This window comes from Myodes glareolus, chromosome 14 (genome assembly GCF_982192425.1).
Source record: "Myodes glareolus chromosome 14, mMyoGla1.1, whole genome shotgun sequence".
Classification (NCBI taxonomy): Eukaryota; Metazoa; Chordata; class Mammalia; order Rodentia; family Cricetidae; genus Myodes; species Myodes glareolus.
In genome coordinates this window covers 74,668,214-74,693,548 of record NC_142039.1, presented here as the reverse complement: position 1 = coordinate 74,693,548, position 25,335 = coordinate 74,668,214, and the positions used below count along the sequence as shown (strand labels likewise).

Here is a 25,335-nt window from a genome sequence, read left to right as displayed (position 1 = left end):
GCTTATCTCAGATACTTTGTCACGGGGACAGGAAGCCTGGTGACACTCCCACAGTGGTCTGGGCAAGCTCCGAATGCAGTCCCTTTGAAAATGAAAGAAAGTCAATAAAGTCGGTTATGAAATCATAACCCAGCAAAGAAGACGCATGAGCAGAAGTACAGGGAGGCAGAAATTGGTGTGAGGTGATCAGCATACACTGGAAGCCACCAAAGTCACAATGATGAGGAGCAGGTTCTCCCATGAACCTTTGCAAGGAGTATACACCAGCCCTCTCACTGGCAGACTTGTGGCCTTTAACACTCTTGAGTAAATAAACCGGTGTTATCTCAAATAGTTTGTTTGCTGTAATTTGTTACCTTAGCCAAGAGGAACTAATGCATACACCTAGCACCCTGTACATGGAGACCATCCTTTCAAATAGGTAACTTCTCTTTTTTTTTCAAGACAGGGGTTCTCTGTAGCTTTGGAGCCTGTCCTGGAACTCACTCTATAGACCAGGCTGGCCTTGAACTCACAGAGCCAGTGTGCCTATCTTCCTGAGAAGTAGTGACAATACTCAGCAATAGTGTCCACATCATAGAAGCTAAGCATTCTAAGGGTGCATGAAAGGGTGTTTGGGAAAGGGAAGACTACATGGGACACACAGAGAAACTAATGAAGGTTCTAGAACACAACTTCAGTTTTCAAGTTTCTGTGCTTATCACTGTAATTGTAGCGATGACGGAAATAGGAAATATGGCATGGCACAGTTAGGACTTCTAGATTAAGTTGAGGCTGATCGAGGCTGATCGATGTAAATGAGGTGGTTACATTTTTTTTTCCTTCCTTAATCCACATCCCTTGAGCGAGATACATAATCCTGTTCGAAATCTTGGACCTTATACAACTCTGAACTTTCCAGTCTCTGCTCAGTTGCTATAATTTGTTACCCTAAGGAAATATACATCCTCACCATGGTGGGGGGTGGGGAAGCGTGCAAGAGACAATGGTTAAGGGTGTTGGCTTTCGGGTATACACAGCCAAATTGCATGTTTCTGGAGCCTATACCAGGAGAGCTGTTTGGATGCTTCTAGGCCTTCCAGAGCCTCTGGGGGAAGAGGTCAGACACTGGGAAACGCTACTGTGAAGCCCTGGGAAACACTTCCACCTCTGCTTTGCCCAGTTTCCCAGTGACACCCAAACTCTAGACCACCTCAACCCACTCAGGAGATTGTTTGCACCTGCACTTTTAGATACTGCAGGTTTCTCTTCTCACTCTGGCCCGGCTGGCACAGTCACCACTAGCCTGCTGTGGCCGTTTAAATGTCCATTAACTGAAATTAAACACAATTTCATACTCTGTTCTACAGTCAAAGACCTGCTAGCCACAGGTGATTTCAGGATACCAGACTGGATGGTGGAGACAGAAATGTCACATAATGTCAGGGCAACTGCATTCTGGGTGTATACAGTGTGACTTAAAAGTTCAACTGTGAGGTCAGAGACCACTCATTCTCACTGCCTTCAGGCAATGAACTCTGCGGGCATCTCTGAAAACGCATGCATTTAAAACTACTGTTCTGGGCTTCGTAAATGCCCTACACATCTTTAGAAAGGACACCGTCGCCACATGTAGCCTCCCGTGGAGGGTGTTGTTTATTGTAAGACGTCATTTTTTTTTTTTTTATTAAATACACTGTAGTACAAGAGACATTCCATGTCAGGTTGAGAGAAGCTGGTCACATGATTTACAAACATTTTTTTTTTTAAACACTGTATTCAGGTGTCACTTTGAAATCAGCCAAGATGCAGTGAGTCTCAGAAAAGCACTGGACCTCAAAACAGATTGCAAAAACAAGTGAGAGCCGGTAAAAGTCGGCACAGAGACGGTCACATTAAAAGGGAAATAAACTAACTGAAAGATAGAGTTCTAAACACCAGGTCTCTGTTGGAGGGGTAGCACATCTGCAGAGAGAGGTTGAGATGAGTGTGTGTGGCCTGGGTATATACAAACATCTGTCCGGGGCCGAAGCCAATGTAGGTATCCACGTCTTTAGGCAGGTTGGTCAGGAATGCGGGGAGAGATATTTCGCCATAATATGTTCATTCCTTAAGAGAGTACATATTTAAAATTCACATTTAATTCAAATACCTTGTATTGAAAATATTTCCAGCTGTTGTATACATTTTAAGCAACAGTAAGCGATACGAGCTGTAAGATAGCGACCTCCGCATCAAGTTTCATTTCTTCATTGCCCATGGTTTTCCTTCCTGCTCAAGCATACAGCCACAAGCAGCTCACGATACTTTGGCTAGCTCGTTGGACGTTCAGTCAGCCTCCACTCAGGATCGTTTTTCTTAACTCACAGACCGAAAAAGGAAAATAAAAAACGTGGACCTGGCCCAGAACACATAGGCTGCAAAAATGACGTCACCGTCTTTTCCCATCTCGTCTCCTGAGACGCACGTCAGGATGGCAGCATAGTTGCTTGGAGGTGGTTGTGAGATTCACAGTGTTTTGCTTGCAACACATTTACATGTATGTCATTTTTTTTTGCTTCATGTTTATGATGGATGGATCAAAAGCTTATAAATAAATAAGAACGTAAATAAATGAAGTCAAAGGGTCTAAAGGAGGGAAAGTGGCCACAGCGAAGAATAGTCAACCTTTGACTGTAGCAGCAGAGATGGAGCCCAGCCCTGACAGCAAGAAACTATGCCTTCCTGCTCTACTATTGTTTTACCTGTGAGCCTCTCCCACCCAGTTCCTTACAATAGCACTTGAAATTTACATCCGAGCTATCACAACCTGAGTCTCTACGTTCCCGTTACACGTTGTGAAGAATTGGCTTAAACTGCAAAATTGGAAATCTGGGGATTTGGGACATTCGTTAGCCATTCTTCTCATGAGGTTTCCTTTAACAGGGCCAAACCAAAGGTCAAGTTTGGAAGTAGAAGTCCTCTCAGAGGGAAGAAGGAGCATGGGAGCGGAGCAATGAGGGTGCATGTGTCTGTGCTGCCAGTTTTAGAAATCAGACATGACTTAATGCCAGGTATCGCTGGCAGTCCCATTTGCAAAAGGAGAGGCTCAAGACAGCCCTTGACCAGGGATCCCGCTGTCCACACCATGGCTCCTTCTCCCCATGTGGGTAAGGGGTGACTACAAGCTGTCCGTCTTGCTGTAGGTTCTTGGGTGTTTTATCATCGACCTTCAAGACACTGGTCTCCCAACAGTCTGCATCTAGAACGGGGGCAGGGTGGGAAAGGGGTCAGCACAGATGTGCAGAAGGAGAAAACTCAGGTCTCCTTCCCCGGATTGGTACCTAAGGAGACCATTTGTCTGCATTTTCCCTTTGCAAAGAGCCGGAGAACACACTGAACCTAGAGGATGGCTTTCAGTCCGTTGTTTCAGGGAATGTGTGACTTGGACAAATCTTCCATCCAAGGACTGCCCAGAGTTGAACGTTGGTGTAGTCCTTACCCACGTGGAGAATGGAGACATGAACTGCCACATGACATTGGATAGTTTTGGTTATTTAGCAAATTTTAAGCAAATTATTCATATTGCACCCTACTTACAATTATTCTATTACCATGTGCCTATATGTTTATACATAAACACACAAACACACTACGGATGTGTGTTTGTATATGTATAAATCAAGTGTTTATAACATATATTTTATATATATATATATAAGTACACAGAACACTACAAACGGAGCTGATGTGAGCGTGTGTGCATGAGTTCGGGTAGAACCCTTGAGAGCACTGTTCGAAGCATTTTCTCGATGAGGCTGATGGTAACACTGTTTTAGTGTATGGGAGTCAGAAGATGCCAGGAGCAGAAGCACATGATAGAAAATCCCCTCTGCTTGGACTGTGTGTGTTCCCTTCTGTGCTAACCTCCCTCCTGCTTCACAGACATGCTAGCACACCTCCTTTCCTGAATGCCTTGTGTGTGTGTGTGTGTGTGTGTGTGTGTGTGTGTGTGTGTGTTATCATGTCTAGGGGCAGACTTGGGTGAAGCTCGTGGTCTCTGAGTTTCTGAATCTCAGTTACCTCGTGAAAAATATGAACAATTTGCCAACACATGCAAAAAGTGCTCAGAAACCATCAAGGGTTTGAAAAAGGAATGGATGCCAGACGGGTTTCTGGATGGAGAATTTGGTTCGCTACCACCGTGCTTGTCCTGTTTGGAGAGGGATACGTTTTAGAGCAAGAATGTTTCTTTTCTAAAAATTAAAATGCCACAAGAAAGGGGTAGTAGATGAATAATGATGACTATTTTAAGATGTTATGTCCTCGGCTCATCCAACTACTTAAAAAGCCAGCAGATGTTCTGCAATGCTCTGACATCGGCACATGTTCTTGAGACAACAGAGGGACTAATAATAATAATTATTATTAATAATAATCAGTATAAATAACTATAAAATTTTGCGCTTGCATAGACACTTTCATTTTAAGACCTTCAGGGACTTGTCAAAGCAGTATAAGGAATCTCTCTCTCTCTCTCTCTCTCTGTCTTTCTCTCTTTTGCTTTTTTTCCTTCCAAGGAAAACACTGAACTGGAATGGAATGCTTCCCTCTTCTCACTGCAGACCTTTGATGTAAACCTGCAAGGCCTCCCTAACATTGGCCTCTTCCCGGGGCCATCTCCTCGGCTCTCTGCTGAGCAACTTGCAACTTTTTCTCCCGGCCCAACTGGTCTGACTCGCAGCGACAGACCTGCGCAAGTTCTCCGGTCATCGCTGATGGAGTCTAGAACAGTGTGGATACACCCATCTGCCCTAGCTTTGCCGCGCCCCAGTTCCACAGTGTTGTGACAGTACCGCGGGTCCTTTATAGGATATATACCTGTCTGTATATATCACAGAGATATGGCTTTCGATATATTAGGATAGGTATTCTGGAGGGGTTTCTCATGGACAAAGAGGACAAACGACTCCCATCTCCCATGGGCCAGTGCCACAGAAAGGACCCTAGACAGCATTTGCTTTATGCGACCCCTCCATTGAGCAGGTCCCACTGGATCTCCTCCTGTTCTCTGTTCATTTACACTGAGGTTTTTATTTTATTTTATTATTTTTATTTATTTACTTTGAGAACCTGCTTTCAAAGTCTATACTAGAAAACACAGTGCTCCAGAAATTAGTGGGCACAAAGGGAACCTACCCAGAGCTCTGGGTCCTTCAGAAATAAACCCCAAAGAATTCAATCACCCGCTTCCAATCTGGCTCGTGTAACAAAGATGTCAGGTTTATCAAACTTCCCCTCACAGAGGGGGACAGAGAAACGGAAATGCTGTTCTTCCTCGGTCTAACTGACTGTCCTAATAACTGTAAATTTCTATTTAAATTTACACTTTCTTTTAGTAAAACCCATGATCATACACAGAAGGGTATTTCCCTTCTCAGTCTGGGCACAGCCTCCCATTAGCCATACTGCGCTGATTTTTCAGGTTTTTTCCTTTCTTTCTTCTTCTCCTTCTTATTCTTCTTTTTTGTTTTAACTTTTTAATGGAGTATAGATAACAAAACAGCACACTGACAATGAGTACGTAGGAGTGAACCACTCTCCCAAACAGAGCCCAGAGTAAGAGATTTGACCCGGACACTCTAAATGTGAACTCGGTGCTTCTCCTCAGGGATGAATTCTGCCTGCCCCGTTCCACACTGCTGTGGGTTTGAGGCGGATGAAGACACCCACGCATCAGCAGTCCTACTGGGCAAGCCCATCACCTCCAACCACAGCATGTTTCAGCTGCTGCTCTGGTCCCACCCCTAAGCTGCATACGTCAGACCTTTTATGGCTCTGCCCTACCCATGGGACACCACGACCAGAGCGGTACTTTCTGTACACAGGTGTCGATTGACAAAGACTATGCACATTTTTTTTTTTTTGCACAGTTAAAAGACAGGTGAGAGTGGAGGGTTGGGGCTGGAGGGAATTGTCTGAAAAGTTCAAGGTAAGAGAAACGGCCTCGGAATTGAGAGTGCTTCCTGTCATTTTCAGGACTCAGATTTTCCTGTCTGACCCAGAAATAATATCTGAGCAAGAATCTCCCTCTTTCCAACTGTACTCAACAAAAGTTTGGTAGGTAACCCTTGAGGAACACATCAACTCTGTCACCATGCCCGACCACAATGCGCTGTCTGAATGCACGATATGGTGTCTGGGTCCCACGGAGGCCATCTTTACTTTCCATTGCAGGCCAGTATCCGTGACTGGAAACTCTGTCCACGATGCAGAGTTCAACACCCTCGTTCCTCCTCAGGAAGGTCCTCAGGGGACGGTGCCGAACATGCTCCTCCCAGCTCACTGGCTGCTGGGTTTTCCTCAGCAGGGGCTGACCCCAGATGATCCCATTGTTTGTCTCGGTTCTGGTCGTGCTGTAGTTATATAGCCACGCTTCTCTCTCTCTCTCTCTCTCTGGATCTCATCTCCCACAGATAACATCTTCCTAGATTGTATACAACTTTCCCTATACACACACAGGCTAAAGCCATCAGAAAACAAGAAGATAATAAATAAATAAATAAATAAATAAATAAATAAATAAATAGGAGTGAGTCCATAGAAATGCCCGTGTCTGTACATGGGAAGTGGCGCTTTAAGTCAGATGTTTGGTTTCCCTTTTATCATCCACATCGAAGGCAGGAGAACAACAAGGCATTGCCAGTTGTGGTGGGCAAACTGGAGTGTCAGCTGATATAACAAATTAGGGTTTTGTTTAAGGCCTTTGTCTATGTACAGTCAATAGGAATACAGAAGCCAGATTGGTCAAGGAGAGAGGCTGAGGATCACGAAGCAGGGAAGACCCAAAGTAAAAGGTGAAAGGGTGAAAGAAAGAAAGAAAGAAAGAAAGAAAGAAAGAAAGAAAGAAAGAAAGAAAGAAAGAAATCAAAGGAGATGAGGGAGAGAGGAAGAGACAATGCTGAAAGCGAGTTAACACTGTCTGTGGATGGAGAAGTGCACGCTGCTTCCCTCCAAAAGCCGCTCCCTGTCTTGTTAATACTGTCAGAACAACGAAGGACAGCAAGGTCATGACACCCAGCGGCAGGTAAGAGGTTCGTTGTGTCGGCCAGTCTGAGGAGTGCGTCGGGAAGGGCGGATCTGGGGAGAAGGGCCTAGCCTAGGATATCCAGGTAGACAGGAGATGCCTTGGCCAAGTTCTGGAGGAGTGTGTGGATGCCCTTGATGCTCTTCCTCATGTGTGGCTCCCGCTGCCAGCATCCCAGCATCAGCTCATACACCTCCTGCGGGCACGTGCGAGGCCGCTGCAGGACTCGGCCCTGGGTGATGCATTCTATGACCTGCGGGGAGAGCAGAAGCAGGGTTAGCAGAGGAGCCATGGGTGTGGGATGTCAGTGCAGGAAGAGCAAAGAATGGCCTCTCCTTTCTTTAACTTTTTAAGAAGTCAAGTCAAACCACTATGTTTATTTCTGGAGGCCAGCATGCTAATTTGAGGCAGACATTTATACACATACAAGGTGTACTGACTACATCAGGACAATCAGTAGGTGCATCTCCTGAACCATTCACCATGCCTTTGTGCCAGCAACCTTCTACCTCCTCCCTTCTAACTTTTCAGAGTCCCGTCTTCAGTATACGGGGCTGCGAGTCCTTCCACTGTGCCGCTGTACCAGCCCCTAGGGAGGGGCTGCTAATTGGTTACCAGCTGACCCTTGCTCTTTTAAAATGTTTCTTTTGTAGTTCTTCATTGAAGATATAATAAACGTACCACCTACAGTTACAGTCCAGTGCTGCAGGGTTCTAGAATCATCTAGGCACCTCCTGGGTGCCTGTGTGCTGGGGCTGGCCTGCAGCTTCCCTCTCCACTCTTTCAGCAAACCTTCCCTTGTGGATTTCCAATGAGAGAGACAGGTTTTTGCTTTAGGTATGGTCTTGCTCTGTAGCCCAGGCTGACCTTGAACTCGTGGTCCTTTCTCTCAGCCCCACAGGAAACCCTTTTACTGCTTTCTCACAAGGAAGAGAGCCACTGTGGTTTTACAACGCTGGCAAAGGCCTGATCTAGTCACAAAGGCTGGTCTGCAGAAAGCCCTGCGTGCTCCAGGTTTTACCGGCTGGAGAGAGAACTCAGATTGCTTTTGCCTAAGGTGTTGACTGACAGGGAACCCCTGGCAGCAGATGTGATTAGGATCATTGCATATCAGAGCTGAATTATAGGACAGGTGTGGATCTGAGAGGGACAGGAGATGGCTGAGCGAGATGCTGTGCTTCAAACACAGACACGCTGCTGGCTGCTGTCCCGTGGGCTCCAGCTGTGCACCCAGACAACAGCAGATTGAAAATACACAGGGAAAAAAAAACATCTGTACTGAGCATGTGCAAGGATTTTTTTTTTCTTGATGTTATTCTCTGAACATATAGCTATTAGCACTGTCTGCGTGTACGATTACTGTAAATGAGCTGGGAATGACCCCGGAGGAGCCCTGGCCTCTTGCGAATGCTACATCATCCTGCAGAAGGACTTGGAGTGTTCTAAATTTTGGTTTGGGGTGGGGAGGCGGGGGGGGGGGGGGCGAAGGTCTTGGAACCAACCCCCATGGATTCTAACAGGTAACTATAGTTTGCAAAGGAGTTGGAAAAAGTCAGCCAGTGCTTGAGCTTTTCTCTAGGAGTTAATGTTCTAGTAAAATCTGAAGAAGGAAAGATTCTTAGAACTTCTCTGGAACAGTGCAGGAATGCTCCCCAGACCCAGGAGCACGGATCGCGGAGGCTTCTCTTAGTCTGTTTGATGAACAGGTGTGAAATTACTCCTCCACCCTGCCATGAGAGGGAGCAAGATTGGGTTGGCAAATCTCTCTTTCTCCAAAATTATTAAAACGAGTTTGCGAAGAGTTGCTGCCTCAGGCAAAGCCATGCATGGCTGTGAGCTGGTTTCCAGCTGAGGAGCCCCAGACCAAGGCTGCATCTTAGATTTCCACTCTGGTGGTGGTGGCAGTGGTGTGTGTGTGTGTGTGTGTGTGTGTGTGGGTGTGTGCATGTGTGTGTTCAGAGGTCCCTCCCAAACCACTACACACCTCGTTGTTTGATAGCTGATACCAGGGCTGCTTGCCGTAGGTGAAGATCTCCCACAACACGACTCCCAGGCTCCAGACGTCGCTCTCGGTGGTAAATTTTCTGTACATGATGCTCTCTGGAGGCATCCAGCGGATAGGCAGCATCGTGTGGCCACCGACCTGGCAGGAGAAGCATGAACAAGGAGCGTCAGCCATCTGGAGCCAGTGTGGCAGGTCACTGTGGGGGAGATGGCTCTTACAAGGGATATGTACTTTCTCCATCATCTCCGGTAACAGAGTCGGGGCAGAGACGAGTCAAAACAAAGTTCCAAATATAACTTGTTCTTTTCCTTTCCTCAAAGTCAGAGGCGAGTAGAGACTGTTAAGCGGATGTCCATCTAGGATTTACTAAAGCCTTCATGAACTTCCTGTTGGAGGAACTAACCAGTCTATTAATAAACATGATAATTTTGAACCAAGATAACAAGCAAAGGACCCTGCATCCTACCTTAGTGGTACCCAAGATGGATACCAAGATGGAATTTATTATTCCCATTTTAGTGACATGCAACCATACATGTACATGGTACAAGAACCATATATAAAAGACTCAAAGCTTTGGATTCTCCTCTCCAATAGGGTGATGCTATGTAGCTTATTAACGGCAATAAATAAATTTGTTTTAAGAGGAAAATATCCCTTTGACTGAAAACACAAGCTGTGGCAGCGCCTGGGTACAGCATCAGTGCGCCCACAGAAACTTGATTGACGCAGGAGGGCTGTGCACGGTTCTCCACGTCGTGGTTTGCCACTCATAGGCTGCCTGACCCCTGTGCAGAAGTCATGTGGCCTGTGGGTCTCATTCCTCATCCTCCAGGACACACTGATACTCAGTGGCCTGAATTAGACCCGAGAGACACTGACAGCCTTATGGTTTAACATGAACACCTCACGCAGTCACTGCCCAGGTTTCATTCTCAATATCAATCTGTGACTTTTTGTACAAAGGAAATGTACCTGTCCATGTGTCTGGAAGTGGTGGTGACATTTCCTCCTAGGGCCACAACCAGTGTGGTCACAGACCCTGACCAACCAAGAGGAAGTACACTGTGGGCACGGTACAGTCAGACTGTGAGTACCGGTCCGGTTGACCCTTCAGCTCCATGCTCAGAACACTGACAAAGAGAAGCTGTACACGGAGGGGAGGGCCCAACATTTCCAGATTCTCAGAAGGACCCATGGCCAAGAGTAGATGATGCCCCAGGACCTAGCAGCTTTTACCACTGCAAAATAAGGACTGCTCTGTGAACAGGCGGAGACTGATCCTGGCGCTTTCCAAGCTGGGCACACTTCCCCTCTGACTGTATTCCAGAAAGGTCTGAGAACCTGGGCACATGTGTTTTCCAAGACAATTCCCCACTACGTGGTGCTCCTGTCTCCTTGCTGTTCCCTGAGACCACACTGGGGAAGATTTTCCCGGTTTACAAACATCTGACCACTCCTCCATCCAATTTCATGAACATACGAAGTGCTCCACTGAGCGGTAGATGGTGAGGTTGCATCTCCGGTTAGGACACCTTGACATATGGGACAGACAAGTCTAAGGTGTAGCTGTCCCCACTGGCTCTTTCCACCCACACAGCACACATTTACTGGGGGCCTACTAACTATAGCACAGCTGTGCTTGAGGGTGACACATGACAAGGGTGGGACAAAAATCAAAGACCTTACTCTTTTATCCCCCTAAAAAGCACCCCTACCCTGTTAGTTTACTGTGGCAGGTGGCAAAGTGCTGCTGGCTCCATTGTGTGTCCGGCTGCCCTTGTCACTTCTCCTTACAAAACACAGATCTTCAGGGGTTAAAGTGAGACTTACAGAATGACATGTCACAATGAGGACTGGGGCTTTGTCCCCTGGCTGTGCCAAGTGCTAATGCATGTGAAGGGGGGTGGGGGTGGTTCTGAACAAGAAGGTCAAGTGACTGCTAATATTTCTGGGAAGGTTTAGGGTTTAAGACAGGTACATGACTTTGGGATGGAACTGGCTCCTCCCTCTGCATGTCTTTCTTTGGGGGCCAATGATGAATGTACCAGCCTGAGTTTCTCAGAAACCGTGGAAGGCAAAAGACTCAAAGGGGTGCGTAACTGGGTGGTAGAGGAAGACCCAGCAGAACATGGAGCAGAGTGGGGATTTTAGTGGGAAGACACAATCATTTGTTTTGTGGAAATACTGAAGTTACAATCCAGTTTGTGATCAACACAAGTTGAAGTGTGAACCAAAGAGTCAGGTTCTCATACCGGCCCCTAAGAAGAAGAACTTCCTTAGAATAGCTGGGTCATACATCACCTGCTTGGTCCTTCTTGGAGAAGTTCAACAAATGAAACAGATTGAACTTTTCTAGTTACTAAAGCCTATGGATATATATTCGTGGGAGTAAAGCCTTTTAGAGCCATATGTCTGCAAACTTTGGGGTGTACTGATATCTTGAGACTCCAAGGTTTCTGTTCTGTCTCAGTACCACAGCAACAGGCTGTCTTCCCCACCAATAGAAACTTTGGATGTACAAGTGGTGGAATGATCTACTCCGAGTTCAGGCAGGGTCCACATGTCTTCTCAGCTCCTTTAGAGCAATCCTGCACAGCCCTCTGGGGCTCTTGCCTCAGGATTTTGCAGCATGTCACAAGAGTAGACCCACTAAAGAAACAGTCACAGTGGTAGCAAATTACTGTCATATTTTTGTTGTAGGCACTCAGTGGCTTTCAGGCCAAACAGGACTACAATCTACTCAGAGAAGAACACAAGGAGACATTTGTTCTGAGCTGTACTGCTTGGCTCGCATCCTTGCTTAAATATTTGTGAGACTGAATGTGATCCCTGAGTATGGTACCGGGAATCTGAATTTCTGCCTTCGGTCGCCCACTGGCCCCTGGTGCTGGGTATGATCCAAGAGTCAGGTTGGGGCAGACTGATTGGTCTTCATTGTGACAAGTGGCGGAACAGACTGGAAGACAGAAATCCAGTGAGCGGGGAAGCTGACTGGAAACTGTGGTTTAGAAACTGTTTCTTGTTCCTGATATGTTGTTAACCACCACCCAGCCTGGCTCCTATTGTTGTGACTGGGTGGATGTAGAGGATTAGGCTAGCCCTTGGCTACTCCCAGAGCAACATGCTATGGTTCTGTAACTCGGCACCACCACTTTTCACTGCTAACCATCCATCATCAGAGAGTGTACCTCATCTTCTACAGAGACATTCAATTCAATTATCCCAATATACCTGGCAGGCACTGTCTGGAGAAGACACTGGCCGGCTAGCCCAGAGCCATACACAAACCCCTTCCACTTCCTGACGGGTTTTCTCGCTGGTCTATCATATGTTCCATGTAAAAACAGAAAGCCAAATCACGCATCCTCACCAGAGAAAGCTGATTCATGCCTCTTGTGAGATATGATCTCCCTGTAACCAGGCCTGAGATAAAGGAAAGAGACTCAGGAAGTCAGCAAAACCATGATCAGTCAAAGGACCTTGCTGACTCTGAGGATGGTTAACTGCAACTTGGCTGAACCAACAAAGCTAATAAGAACAATGTCTGAGGGCCAAAGACTCCATAAAATAAAGTAAGCTGAGAAAAATGTATTCCATTCTAAAAACACACCAAGGAAAGCATGGCACCTCATGATTTTGATAGTGATTCACATAGAATAATCCGATAAAAATTAAAATTACAGCTATGTTTTGGAGTTGACTATCCCCCAACTTTATCAGCTTGAAACGTATTTTAAAAAAAGAAACTCTGGAGAAAATCCTGAAAGTAAATCTCCTTTGAGTTATAAATCAGTGAATTTTTAAACAACAGTGGAAACTCAATCATTACAACTCTGCATTTATATTATAAAGATATGTTTGTTGTTACTGCCTGTGCGCCATTTGCGTGCAGTGCCTGTGGAAGCCAGAAGAGGGCATCAGATCCCAGAGACAATTTACAATTGGTTGTGAGCTGCCGTGCCGGCGCTGGGAACACACCTGAGTCTGCAAGGAATACTCTTGGCAGCTGAGCCACCGCTCCAGTCCCATAATCCATGTCTTAACTAAGCAATTCACAGTATATAGTCTGTCATCCTAGGACAGCAAACAGTGAAAAGTTCTGTATGACTTGGCAATTCTTTCCTTCTCTTTTGGAAACTAGGGTTTGGTAAAATGAAAGAAGTTTACGTATAAACTGGTGATGGACGGCACTGAGGACAGCTTCACGTGTTCCCTTCACACAGACAGCCTAGGCTCCTTCTGTTATGGTCTGCTATACACACACATAGAGCATCTTTATTTGTGGTAGCAGTGAGTGAGGGATACAGAATCCATTTCCCAGAGACATTGGGTGATGGAAGACGGAAATGATGCCATTAGCCATTCCCTCCTGTTGGCTTCTCACAAAGTTCAGTCCACCCCCGCCTCTGTTCCCAGGAATACCCTAGCAGTCAGTCCAGGACTAATCCTGGTGTCCATGATCTCCCCTAACACCTCTCTGGTGTGAAGCCAGTTCCACCAGCAATACTATACTTGGTCTCCCTGTACTCACCTCTTGTTTCCTTACACAGCCATTCTCACCCCTGCAATTCGGTTCCCTGATAGACTCCATTCTGTGTTTAGTGGAGTCTCAGAGGAAGGTTAGGAACAGACCAACACCAGTATCTAGCTCACTCGGGAAAGCACAGGTGTTTGAAGACAAGCTATGTTGACCTGGGCCCTCCTAAGCTTGACCAGCAAAGACCAATGGTGCCTGGGGGGCCACTTTCAGCTTGTGGTATTTACTCAGCAAGTGAGCGATAACTTGTTTGGAAGCCAGAAATCTGACTCCCTAGGAAACAAACTGGCCAGAAGGCAAGCCCCATTAAGAGATGATTAGCTGCTAGAGGCTTTTGGTTGCATTAAATATTGAAGGGGCTCCTGAACCTCCGTATCACACCCGTGCATGATGGCTTGGCTTCAGCAACCTCCCCCATCTGTTCCTTAAAAATTCATGAAAGCTGTAAACTTTCAGCAACAGCCAGGTCTCCTCTGCTCACAATGGATGGCATTATAGCAGAAGGTTAAACACAGCAATGCAATGACAAGGTCTTCCCCCTGAAGAGCAGCCTGGGAGGAATCCTTGTGGTTGTACTGTGGGCTGTGACCACATCCAGGAGGGTGAGGGTTGTGTTGTAAAGCATGACCTGGGACTCCCGCGGGACTAATGTTGAATGGGGAATAGTGCCTGGAGAGAAATCCAGCTCTTCTTTTTAACTTCTGAGTGAAGCAGCCCTCGGTCATCCAGAAATGTCTCGCCACCCTGTATGCACACCAATCCAGAAACTGCTAATATTTCAAACCTAGACTATCCATGTTCATTTCTTCACATGTCTGGAATGATAGGTCATCGTGTGGTGACTTCAAGGTTAAATGCTGTTGGCTTAAGAGGCTGTCTTCAACCTTTTTGTTAACACTTTTTCCAGGTGCCTTTCCACAGTCAAGCCATCTCCATTCAGCTGGAACGAGGCAGGTTATCACATGGGTAGAGAGGAGCACCAGAGACCATCATCACCACGCTCTGACACTGATTCTAGAGTGATCACAGTTTTCATTGAAGATTTCATACGTGTCTTATCATAAAAATAATTAAAGTAACACAAAATCATATTTGTTTGCGTCTTGGGTTTGTGTGTGTGTGTGTGTGTGTGTGTGTGTGTGTGTGTGTGTTAGACTTCCATGTCCTTCAAATTATCTAAAAATATTGTTGTAAAATTTAATGAATTGCTCTTTGAAGAGCCGTTGGGGCAGACTTCAAAGTCTTATGTGACATGATTCCTATACCGTTCTTGGAAAGGTAGAACTATAGTTGTAGACAAGCTATGGTTGCCTGGGTTGGGAGGAGAGGAAGGGCCTCCTGTATTAAGGGGGAGGCATTTGGATTGACAGAAGTGTTTGTTTCTCGAGTGTGGGGACCTGGTGCAAATGACTGCATCTGGGATTTGAGAGAGAGCTCGGTGGTTCAGCGCATGCAATGATCTTGCTGAGGACTGGGGTTTGGTTCCTGGCACCACATGGCAGCTCTGGCCTCCAAGGGCACTGCACACACATGACGTATAGATAGACATGCAGGGGAAACTCCCATATATATAAAATAAAATAAATCTTTTAAAAATGATTATATTTGTCAAAATTCATAGAACTATAAAGACAAAAAATTCTGCTATGTGCATGGCGTGCCTTGGTGAATCTGAGTTCAGTGATTAGAGTGGCCGTGGGGAGCGTAAGGTTTGCTGGGTATGCTGGCTGCTGCTGGCTACACATTTGGTTGCCACTTACCTTTCATTTTTAAAAGACAAAGCATTTCCAGACTGAGAAGGCGGAGTGACTGGCTCAATCCACATGAGTGAGTAGAACCAGCACAAGGATCCAGTTCTGAGACCTCTGACCCAATGCCTGTCTCTCATCTGACTCAGCCCGAAGTGCTTGGTCTGAGGTGGTAGGTACTACCTTCTTTTAACTTTGCATTTAGTTCTGATGAGCAGCAGTGTGCCTTCCCCCACTAAGGTGTGCAGCTACAATCACAGGATGTCAAGAAATCACTTTGAATCTAGAAACAAGAATTCTTCATTTTAAGTAAAACAAGATTAAGGACTGGAGAGATGGCCCAGTGGTTAAGAGGGCTTGCTGCTCTTCCAAAGGACCCAGGATTGGTTTCCAGCACCCACATGGAAGATCACAACCATCTGTAACTCCAGTTCTAGGGGATCTGATGCCCTCTTCTGGCCTCTGTGGGCATTGCATATACATTCACAACATTTAAGTAAACATTCATAAACATACAATAAAAACATTTATGAAATCTTTAAAAGAATAAGAAGAAATCAGTTGGCAGCAGTGCACTTTTTGCCTTCTGCTGCTTTTCTTTCATAACAGCTCCACAAACCCTGATGGAGACCTTCCCAGGCAGATACGTGGAGAGGTGACTTGCCACTGGACCCATCTGCCTGGTGGTGACAGCTCTAGCCATGACACACAGCCACAAGATGACATATAAAACTCTACACTCCAGTAAGCTCCGTCTTTAAATGTTCACTGTTATTAAACTATTTTTGTTTCATGAACACTTTGGTTTTCAATCCAAAAGACTGTATGTTATTTTTGCATAGCACCCTTTCACGGTGACAAGCCACAGGTGTGGACAGGGTGCCGGGAAAAGGTAGCAAAGCTGGAGAGGTGTATATTTGTGGCATTGTCAATGTTAAGGCTGCTGCATCGTGCTGGCTTGGTGATAAATATCAGTGCGAAGTGTCGCTATGAAAAGAATCCAGATAGAACGGTGTCTTAGTTAGGGTTTATTGTTATATGGAAACACTATGGCCAAAAGAAACTCAGGAAGGGAATTAATTATTTCATGTTCCAGTTTGTAATTTGTCCATGGGAGTCAGGATAGGAATTTCAGGCAGGAACCTGGAAGCATCGTCTGAAGAGGCCATGGAGGGACACTGCTTACTGGCTTGCTCCTCAAGACTTGTTCAGCCTGCTTTCATATACCACCGAGGATCACCTGCCCAGGGCTGGCATTGACCATAGTGAGCTCAGCCATTCCCTATCAAACATAAGTGATTTTAAAAATGCCATACGGGCTTGCCCACAGGTGCGGTATGTTCTCAATCGTAGTTCCCTTCTCTGAGAGCCAGCATCACAGGTGGTATCCCATGCAGCTCCAGACAAAGACGGAGCAATGATTGTTGACAGAAAAGAAAGAGGAAAAAAGAAGGGGAATGTGGAAGGCTTCTCCGTGTGAGAAGCGTCTCTCACGGTATCAGCCGTGTTTGCTGTGACAATCACACCACAGGTGGTGAGTGGAGAGATGACACGGTTAACCCCAGTGTTGGCTCATGCTGGAGACCCAAGCAGAGTCTACCTTCCACCATTAAATGAGGACAGAGACAATTAGAGCCAGATCAGAAGGAAGATCCACTTTCCTTTTAGCTGGGGGAGTCCCGTTTGATGTGGTGACAGAGGCCATGTCTCCTTTGCATAACAGTGGCAGGGGAGCTTTCTCTAGGGAACTCCCATGTCAACTTAACATGGTTATGGTCCTCCTCTGCTACCTATTTGTGTGTGTGTACATGTATGTACACATATACATATTTGTATATATAAATATACACATAGAGAGAGAAATGTACAGATGAGTGTATAGGTACATAATAAAGAAATGTGTATATAAATGTATCCATAAATGTATATAGAGAGATCATGATACAGAGGCCATCATGAGTTCTTCTGATGATCATGAGGATTAAGATTATAACACAGTTACTCGGTGCCTGATTTATGAACCATACCCTGTGCTAAAGACACGAACTATCCTTAGAATACACTTCACTGTGTCTCTTTAGCTCTACCTACAGATCAATAAAATATCAATAGAACATATCAATAAAAGTTTCTAAATTATAAAAACAGCTGCTTCAGGCTCCGAAAACAGAGGCTCAGGTTCCGGCAAATGATTTTTCTGTTCACAACAGTGCATAGAAACTTTACAGGAAAAGCTGTTGCTGCGTAGCTTCCTTCTCCTTCCACCAGAGAACCCCAGTACTGCAGGAAGAAGAAAAAGGAACGGCGTGCTCATGGATAGCTGGCATGAGATTTTTTAAGTCCTTGTGTTTCATTTTTAAGGTTCAATATAATTAGAAATCACGAAGAAAACAGTGTTTCAGCCCCAAATTCCCTGTTAAAATCAATGCTATAGATGTAGGTGCCATGCTTACCCTTGTCTTTCGGAGTCCCTGGCCTGAGCAGACTGCCTGTGCCCGGGCTCTCACTGCTGCATCACTGTGCAGAGGAGATCAGGTGCTGCGCTCCACAGACCTGTTTCCTGTTCTGCTGCAGACATGGACCACATGATGCAACAAAGACTTGTGTGTATCGTCTGCTTGGTTTCCAGCCAGGGATGTTCTTGACCTGAAGGTAGGTGCCTTTAGGAGGTGGGGCCTTGTTGAAGAGAGGCCTCGAGATGTGTGCCTTTGGAAAGTAGATTGGGACCCAAGACTGTTCCTCTTTCTTTCTTCTTCCCAGATGCCATGAAGTAAAGAGGCTATCTCTACCTTGTGCTTCTACTAAGATGTACCAGCATACTATAGACCCCAAGTCACTGGACCAAGGGCCCATGGGCCAAAACAGGCTATTCCTCTTAAGATGTCTATCTCACTCATTAGGGCCAGTGAGGAAAGGACAATTAACAAACAGAGTGAACCTGAATAATCACTTAAGCTCTTTACGATGTCTTTGTAATGTTTAGAAAAGCACCAACCTGTAAGCCTACCCCAAGCCTGCAACTTCCCCAATAGCAGGAGCTCTGAGGAGGTGTTAGTTCCCTTGGAGGGCAACTTGTTAGTTCCCTTGGTCAGCACCAAGCTCACGGACACATTTAGGCAATAGTTTCAGCACAGCAGCAAAATGTCAGCACCAAGATTGGAAATGTATATTTCCTTCATGCATACACACACTTACAAAGTCCTAATTAATGTTGAACATTAACACCGGGTTATGAACCAGCTAATATTCTACACAAACTTTTAAATAATGTTTTACTCAAAACAAAGTTTCATTGTATGGACTATTCCATTTTGAGGGTCAGGCCCTCACTTAAAAAGTTTTGGATTTTCTTCTGGGAAGACACAAGTCTTGCATGAACAGAGGAGGTGGACATGAAGTCCCACCTCAAGCTGAGGAGTTACTGGCAAGTGATAACTGCTGCGAGAGGCAGGGTCAGTTTCTTTAAGGGCATGGCCCTCAGTTCACACTCCAGTGAATGACCATATACCCAAGAGTGTATGGGCAGCACAAGTTGGACCTGGTGGTTTTAATATCCACAGATAGATAGATGGATGGATGGATAGATAGATAGATAGATAGATATATGAATAGATAGATAGGTAGATAGATGGTAGATAGATGATTGATAAATAGATACATAGATAGATGATAGATAGGTAGGTAGGTAGGTAGGTAGGGTATGTAGGGATATATTTGGATCTGGGAGGAGTGTGGGAGAGGGAGCATATAAACAAAATATATTGTATGAAATTCTCAAAGAATTAATAAAGAAGGAGGAGGAGGTTTTTCTTCATATTAGGAAGAACTTGTATGCATACACAGCTTGCTGCACCTGGGTGGTATTTAAGGCAAACTATTTAACATTATAGAATTTCCAAAAAATATACAGCCTGTGATCTAGTAGACTCCTCAGTTACTAAGGGGTGGGGGAATTAGGACAGAGAAACCCAAGACAACAGCCATAATCCAGAACCAAGAGGATGAGGGAAGACCACTATTTCCAATTCACTAACTTTCCCTTTACTCTTTCGTTCTGCCTCTCTGCATTCCTGCCCTAACCACCAGCTCACATGACCAGCTATGCAAGCCAGTCAAAGCCAACATTAGCCACTCCTGGGCCCTGAGAAACAAGCCCCTTCTGTGACCCAGAGCAGTCTATAGAGGTGCCACTACCCAACATACATAGTGTGTGCTTCACTTGGAAGGAAGTGGTGGGCTGTGGGAGGCAAAGTAGGTTTGATCAGATGCTACCCTCTCTCCATCCCTGGACAGAGAGGGCGGCTGTAGAGGGAGCCTGTTACAATGAACCCCATAGCACACACGGATCCTTCTGCTTCTCAGAACTCAGAGTCTCCTAAGAGTTTCTCCTTCAAATTGTGCTGCTGCATGCTTTTCTTGGCCATTCCAGAATGGCGGGGTCTTCCTTCACCTTGCTGCGCCTTTTCTGATTGTTTCACCTCAAAATTCTGTGAAGCATGTGATCACTTCTCCACTGAGGTAATCCTTTGACCTCTATCAGAATTTGAGCTGACTTTTGGGAAGAACATTGCTGTCTGTGCATCCCATGGGAGGGAGGGAAGGACAGCACAGTGTTGGAGTCCTTGGGGGTCAGCCACCCTCTTCCTTCCCCGTCGTTCGACCTTCCTGAGTCCCTCCGATCACTCTCCCACAGCTTCCCTCCCAAGGTCTCCATGCTCTGCCGTCACACAGCGCTTCTGCTGCATCTTCTATTTAGATCTCTGGCATTTAGGATGCTATATTTGCTTGCTAACGTCTACTTGAATCCATGCGCAAAAATAACTTTTATGAAACATATAAAGGTCTTTCAGAACAAGCAGCTCATCTCTGAACACAGACTCGGGGATACAGTTCTTTTCAACCCTAAATTTGTCTTTGGAGATGGAGACAAGAACATTCTCGGAATAACAGGGTTGGCAGATGCAACAAGCTAAGCAAACCACCCAGAACCTCTGGGTCAAAGCACTGATGCTCCTCGGCTAGTGAGTAATCTTCCTTAGCCATTGGAGGTCTGTTCTCTGCTTACCCAAAGATTAAAGACCTGACACTTCACACACACACACACACACACACACACACACACACACACACACAATCTTCGCATCCCTGCTTCTTCCTCATCCCTTAAACACTGCCACTGGGACTAACCCCTTGCTCAAGTGGAGCCTGTGGAGCCACTGCTAAGTCCTTGTTTTCCCTGGGTCTAAGCTTTCATTGTGTTGTGTTGTGTCTCCTGGATACACAACTAATCTGAAGAGACATCAGGCACCAGCAGTAAGTCCACACAGCTGTGTTCTTTCACCTACATAGCTACACAGTCTGTCAATCACTACCCCTGTTCATTGCTTTCTTCTTTACGGTACGAGATTACACCTGGGGCCTCACAAAGAATGCTAGGCAAGAGCTTGACCACTCTGCTATACCCTAAGGCCCCTGCCTGACTTTCGCTTCCCGTAGTGTACCCACCACACGACAGGAACACAACACCCTCTTCGGAATGTGAACCAGAGCGTGTTCTCTTCCCTGATAGACCTTCACCAACTGCCAATCTGCTGGGAGTAAAAACCAAGTGTGTCTCCCAAGTTCCTACCTGGCACAGGAACAGCTCCCTCCCCTGCTCCTCTTACTCACCAAACTCCAGCCATGTTGGTTCCTTTTCTTTATAGCCTTTTCATTAGCTAAAGCTGCTCCTCAGCCTGCCCAGTGATCTTTCCGTGCTGTACCCCACTGCTCACGTGATGCTGACAGTATTACAGTGCTTGTTGCAATGGATGGGTGGATGGACTTTTCATCTTCCAGTGGGCCAGTCTCTTGGGAAAGAATTCTCTGGAAGGTGCTTGTATTACTGATGTTTCTTTTACTGTGATAAAATGCCCTGGCAAAAAGCAACTTAAGGAAGAATGGATATTTTTGCTTTATTTTTTGTGTGAAGTTCAATGTCCCTAACAGTTTAGCATCAAGAATGGTGGGGCAACAGGAGCAGGAAGCTGGGTACTTGCATCCTTTTCCACGCACAGGAAGCAGAGAAATGGAGCAGGAAGTGGGTGAGGCTACAGATCCTCGAAGCCCAACCCCTGTAATGTACTTCAGCTGGGCCAAGCATCCTATAACTTCCCTGAACAGCACCACCAGCTGGGGACCAAGTGCAACGCGTGATCCTATGAGGACATTTCTCATGCAATCTGCAATAATACCCCATCATTGTAACTGCGTCTTTTCGTTCTGGCCTCTGGACATGATCAGAGACTGTCCTAGGGGCCCCTGCTGCTCCGTCTTCTCAACATCCAGCTCCCAGTGCCTCTTGGCAGGCAGAGGCAGCCATGAAGACTGATAAGATCCATCACCAGGTTGAAGCCAGGACTCATACAATCAAGTACTCTGACCCACAAAATAATCTTTAAATTGTCATTTTAATTTTTTATTTGATGGATGTTTTGCCTCCATGTATACTTCCAGGAAGCACATGTGTACCCTGTATCTTCAGAGGCCAGAAAGGGGCATCAGATGCCCTGGATCTGGAGTCTTCCGGGAGAACAGTTAGTGCTCTTAGCTGAGGAGCCAACTCTCCCGCTGCATTTAAAACACTTTTTCCTCAAAACAATCCTATAAAAGAGTGTTTTATATTATATCCAGAGATCCAGAATACAAACAAGAGACCTGATTCTGTTGTAGAATAATAATTCTCAGAACATCCTTAGATGAGGCTGATTACAGAATTTATTACTCAACATTCCTGACTGTCTTGTCTGTGTTCTCCATGGATAGGATCCTGAGTTAAGCTACCTCCTGGGGCATTGCCTGCCACACACCAGGCCCTCAGTAAATATGTGTTGGATGAGTTTAGTACATGAATTAGCTAGGCAGCTTTCAAAACACCTGATGAAGAGAGCTCACTAGGAAGGAAGGCACATTCCTTCCGGGAGGGCCATGACTTTGGGCCAGCAGGGGCTACTGCATCATCAAGGCAGGTGCTGTGTGGCAGAGGATGCCTGCTCTCCTCGGGCAGTCAGGAAGCCAGGACGGAGGGTGGAAGAGGTTAGGCTTTCACTGTACCCTCAGAGGTTATACCTTTAATGACCTAACTCCCCTTCACCAGGCTTCAACCACCCAGGTCTGTGGTGTTTCAACAGTCCAATCTCAGCAAGTTGTGAAGCTAGTGGTATTATGTGGCTGAATGATTTCTCACGATCTGACCACTCTGTTATGCATATGATGCTTCTGAGTTAAAAAACAAACAAGCCGAACGAGAGGTGGTGGCACACGCCTTTAATCCCAGTGTTTGGGAGGCAGAGGCAGGTGGATCTCTATGAGTTGGAGGCCAGCCTGGTCTACAGAGTGAGTTCCGGGACAGCCAGGGTTACACAGAGAAACCCTGTCTTGGGAAGAAGGGGACTAAGAAGAAGTAAGTCCAGGGGTGAGAAAAGAAAGAAAGCAAAAGAAATCGTTGCAGAATCCGGGTGTCCCGTGGATGGATGACTTTCAGGTGGGGTGCAGACAACTTCCTTTTAACGCCTTTCTCCTCCTCCTCATTGCTTTCTCCCTTTAATCATGGCTGCTTTCTCTTACTTAGCCTCCAGGAAAGCCCCCCACCCCAACCCCACCAACCCCCTCTTGGTGTCCTGGCAGGTGTGGAACTCAGCTTCGTCTCCTTTCACCCTGCAGCACAGCCTTGGGGTAACCGGAAGCAAACCTTCAGGGGGAAGGCGCTAGATATGTGAACACTGACCTCACAGCAGACAGAACAGCCAAAGGCCAGGCCACTAGAGTGACCTCCACGGCTCTGCCCTGGTCCTCCGGACCATCCTCTTAGCTGTATTTCTAGCTGGACTTGGCAGGCAGCTCACTTGAGCTCCTCCCTCCTGGCCTGGCTTGGCCTGACCTTCAGAGTGTCCTGTCCCAGAAAATGCTTCCCAGAGGGCAGAGACCTCTATGGGCCAGGTAGGAAGGTCAAAGCTCTTGTGACCCTGCTGTCCCTGCCCTGAAGGAAATGACTTGCTGATAGGTGCTCCCCTCAGCCCTCGGGACTAAGGTTTTGATTTGTGTTCATGGGAACTGGCTCTGAACACAGCACAGACAGTCAGATAACAAGAAGAGTGGGATCCGATGGCCAGTTTGGAGTCTGGCGAAACTGTCAGTGGATGGATGGTTTCTTTGCTGAGTAATTTGCAAAAGGCTCCTATCCACTCGCTGAATGCTTTAGTCTTGCCTCACTAAATTACACCGCCAAAGCTGTCACTATTGTTTGTCACTGTTAGTTGTTTTGCTTGGATGAAAAAATTGGTTCAACAGGAGAGAAAGGTCTGGGGAGCAGCCTGTGGGAAGCTCCCCGTGGCCACATACTCATGTGTACCTGTGCCTTCATGGGCTAGGAGCTTCATGCTCTCTGATAATCAAAACTCCACCATCTGGATGGGCCCCTTCTCAGTTGTCCTCCTGGGGTTTCCTCAAGTGATCCATGCATTTCTATCTATATTGTTAAAGGAAAACTAGAGGCCAGGAAGTGGGGATTCATTTAGTTCAAGGAAACCAGTTAAGGCCTGGAAAAGCATTCTCCCCATGAGGAGCCATCATTGCCTGGAGAAGAATGCCTGGACCAGTCACCAGGAAAGGCCAAGAAAGGTGAGGGTGGCTTGTGAAGGAAATATCTCCCCCCAGATCGTGGAAAAGTTTTAATATGATTAACATCAAGTCCTTCCTGCTCAAACACGCACGTGAGGGCGGTGGTGGAATCCCATGGGCCCTACACTCCCAGGGCTCTCGGTGCTCAAGGCCGCTTTTATTTTTCCCTGGATTTAGAAATCTGAATGCTGGCCTGGATGGGGCGAGTGTGAGAAAGGAACCCCGAGTAAAAGGGGCTCTTTTCCCAGCAGGGTGGAACACAGTACTGCCTGCTGGGTCAGACTGCAATCCTCACGCAGGCCTGGAATGCCCTGACATGCTGTATTCTATCTAGGAGGTGTTCTTGGGAGGGGGGCAGCTGAGCAAGAGAATCGGAGCCATTGTTCTTCCGCTGGCACATTCCCGGAGAGAGGTAATACATCCCTCGCTCTCATTCTAGTTCCTGATCCCCAACCTGAAACCACACAGGGAACTTGAGAAAATCCCTTATACAGACCAGAAGTGTCTTCTGAAGGGGAGTCTGAGGTCACATTACACATTTGGGCTCCTGCTTATACAATGGGGCTGTGTTATAAAAGGAGTGGAAGGCAACGGAGAGAAACAGCTACAGGGACCGAACCCCACAGCCTGGCCTGTCGATACAGAGTGAAGTATGGACAGTGGCCTCTGCCAAAGGTGGCTCCACTTGAGACACCTTCTTCCGACTGTGTAAAGGTCACACACAGAGGTATAAGGAGAAGAAGCGGCCACAACAAAGCAGCCCTGTTGGTTCTCCCTTCTGTGCCGCTCACAATGACTGCCCTAAGTTAGGAAATAGCCCCCTTCCCGGAAAGTCCGGGCTGAGGTGCTGCAAGGGGAATCTCTAACGCTGACGCCAGGATGAACTTCGAAGTTGGAGCTAATTGCTTTCATGACTGAAGGCAAGCTGAAGATCTGGGAATCAATCCGAGTGGGACTAAGTGTGATTGGAAGACAGTCTGACTGATTCTTACCAGGCTAGACACAATCCCCTCACCTGATCCAGCAATTTCACTTCTTGGGGTTTACCCAAAAGTAACTGAAGATTTCTGTGCATGTGATAGCAGGCACCTGGCACCTTTACTCCTAACTGCCTGAACCTGGAGGCAACAAAAATGTCCTTCAATAGATGAACACACACACACACACACACACACACACACACACACACACACACCCCATGGTTCATCCAATAGAGAAATACTGTATCTGTCTCTCTTACTGGGGACCAAGTCTTTCTCTCAAATTCTGGGGCTGGCCTTGCTAAGGAGGATTACGCAAACCCTGGTGCATCAGAGTGACGCAGGTCCTGAGCTGGACA

The 25,335-nt window shown here is 46.4% G+C and overlaps 1 protein-coding gene across 4 annotated transcripts in view; it reads right to left on the bottom strand.

The window, feature by feature from the left end:
• Nucleotides 1–1,605: 1,605 nt before the first annotated feature.
• Ntrk2 (neurotrophic receptor tyrosine kinase 2) overlaps nucleotides 1,606–25,335 on the bottom strand; it is a 340,618-nt gene continuing 316,888 nt past the window's right edge. For all 4 annotated transcript variants that reach the window (XM_048447670.3, XM_085699633.2, XM_048447673.3 and 1 more), the window contains 2 exons: nucleotides 9,030–9,188; nucleotides 1,606–7,298 (listed from right to left, as the gene is read on the bottom strand). In XM_048447670.3, coding sequence (XP_048303627.1) covers nucleotides 7,113–7,298; nucleotides 9,030–9,188 — 345 coding nt within the window. In that variant the 3' untranslated portion in view covers nucleotides 1,606–7,112. The remainder of the gene's footprint in view (nucleotides 7,299–9,029; nucleotides 9,189–25,335) is intronic.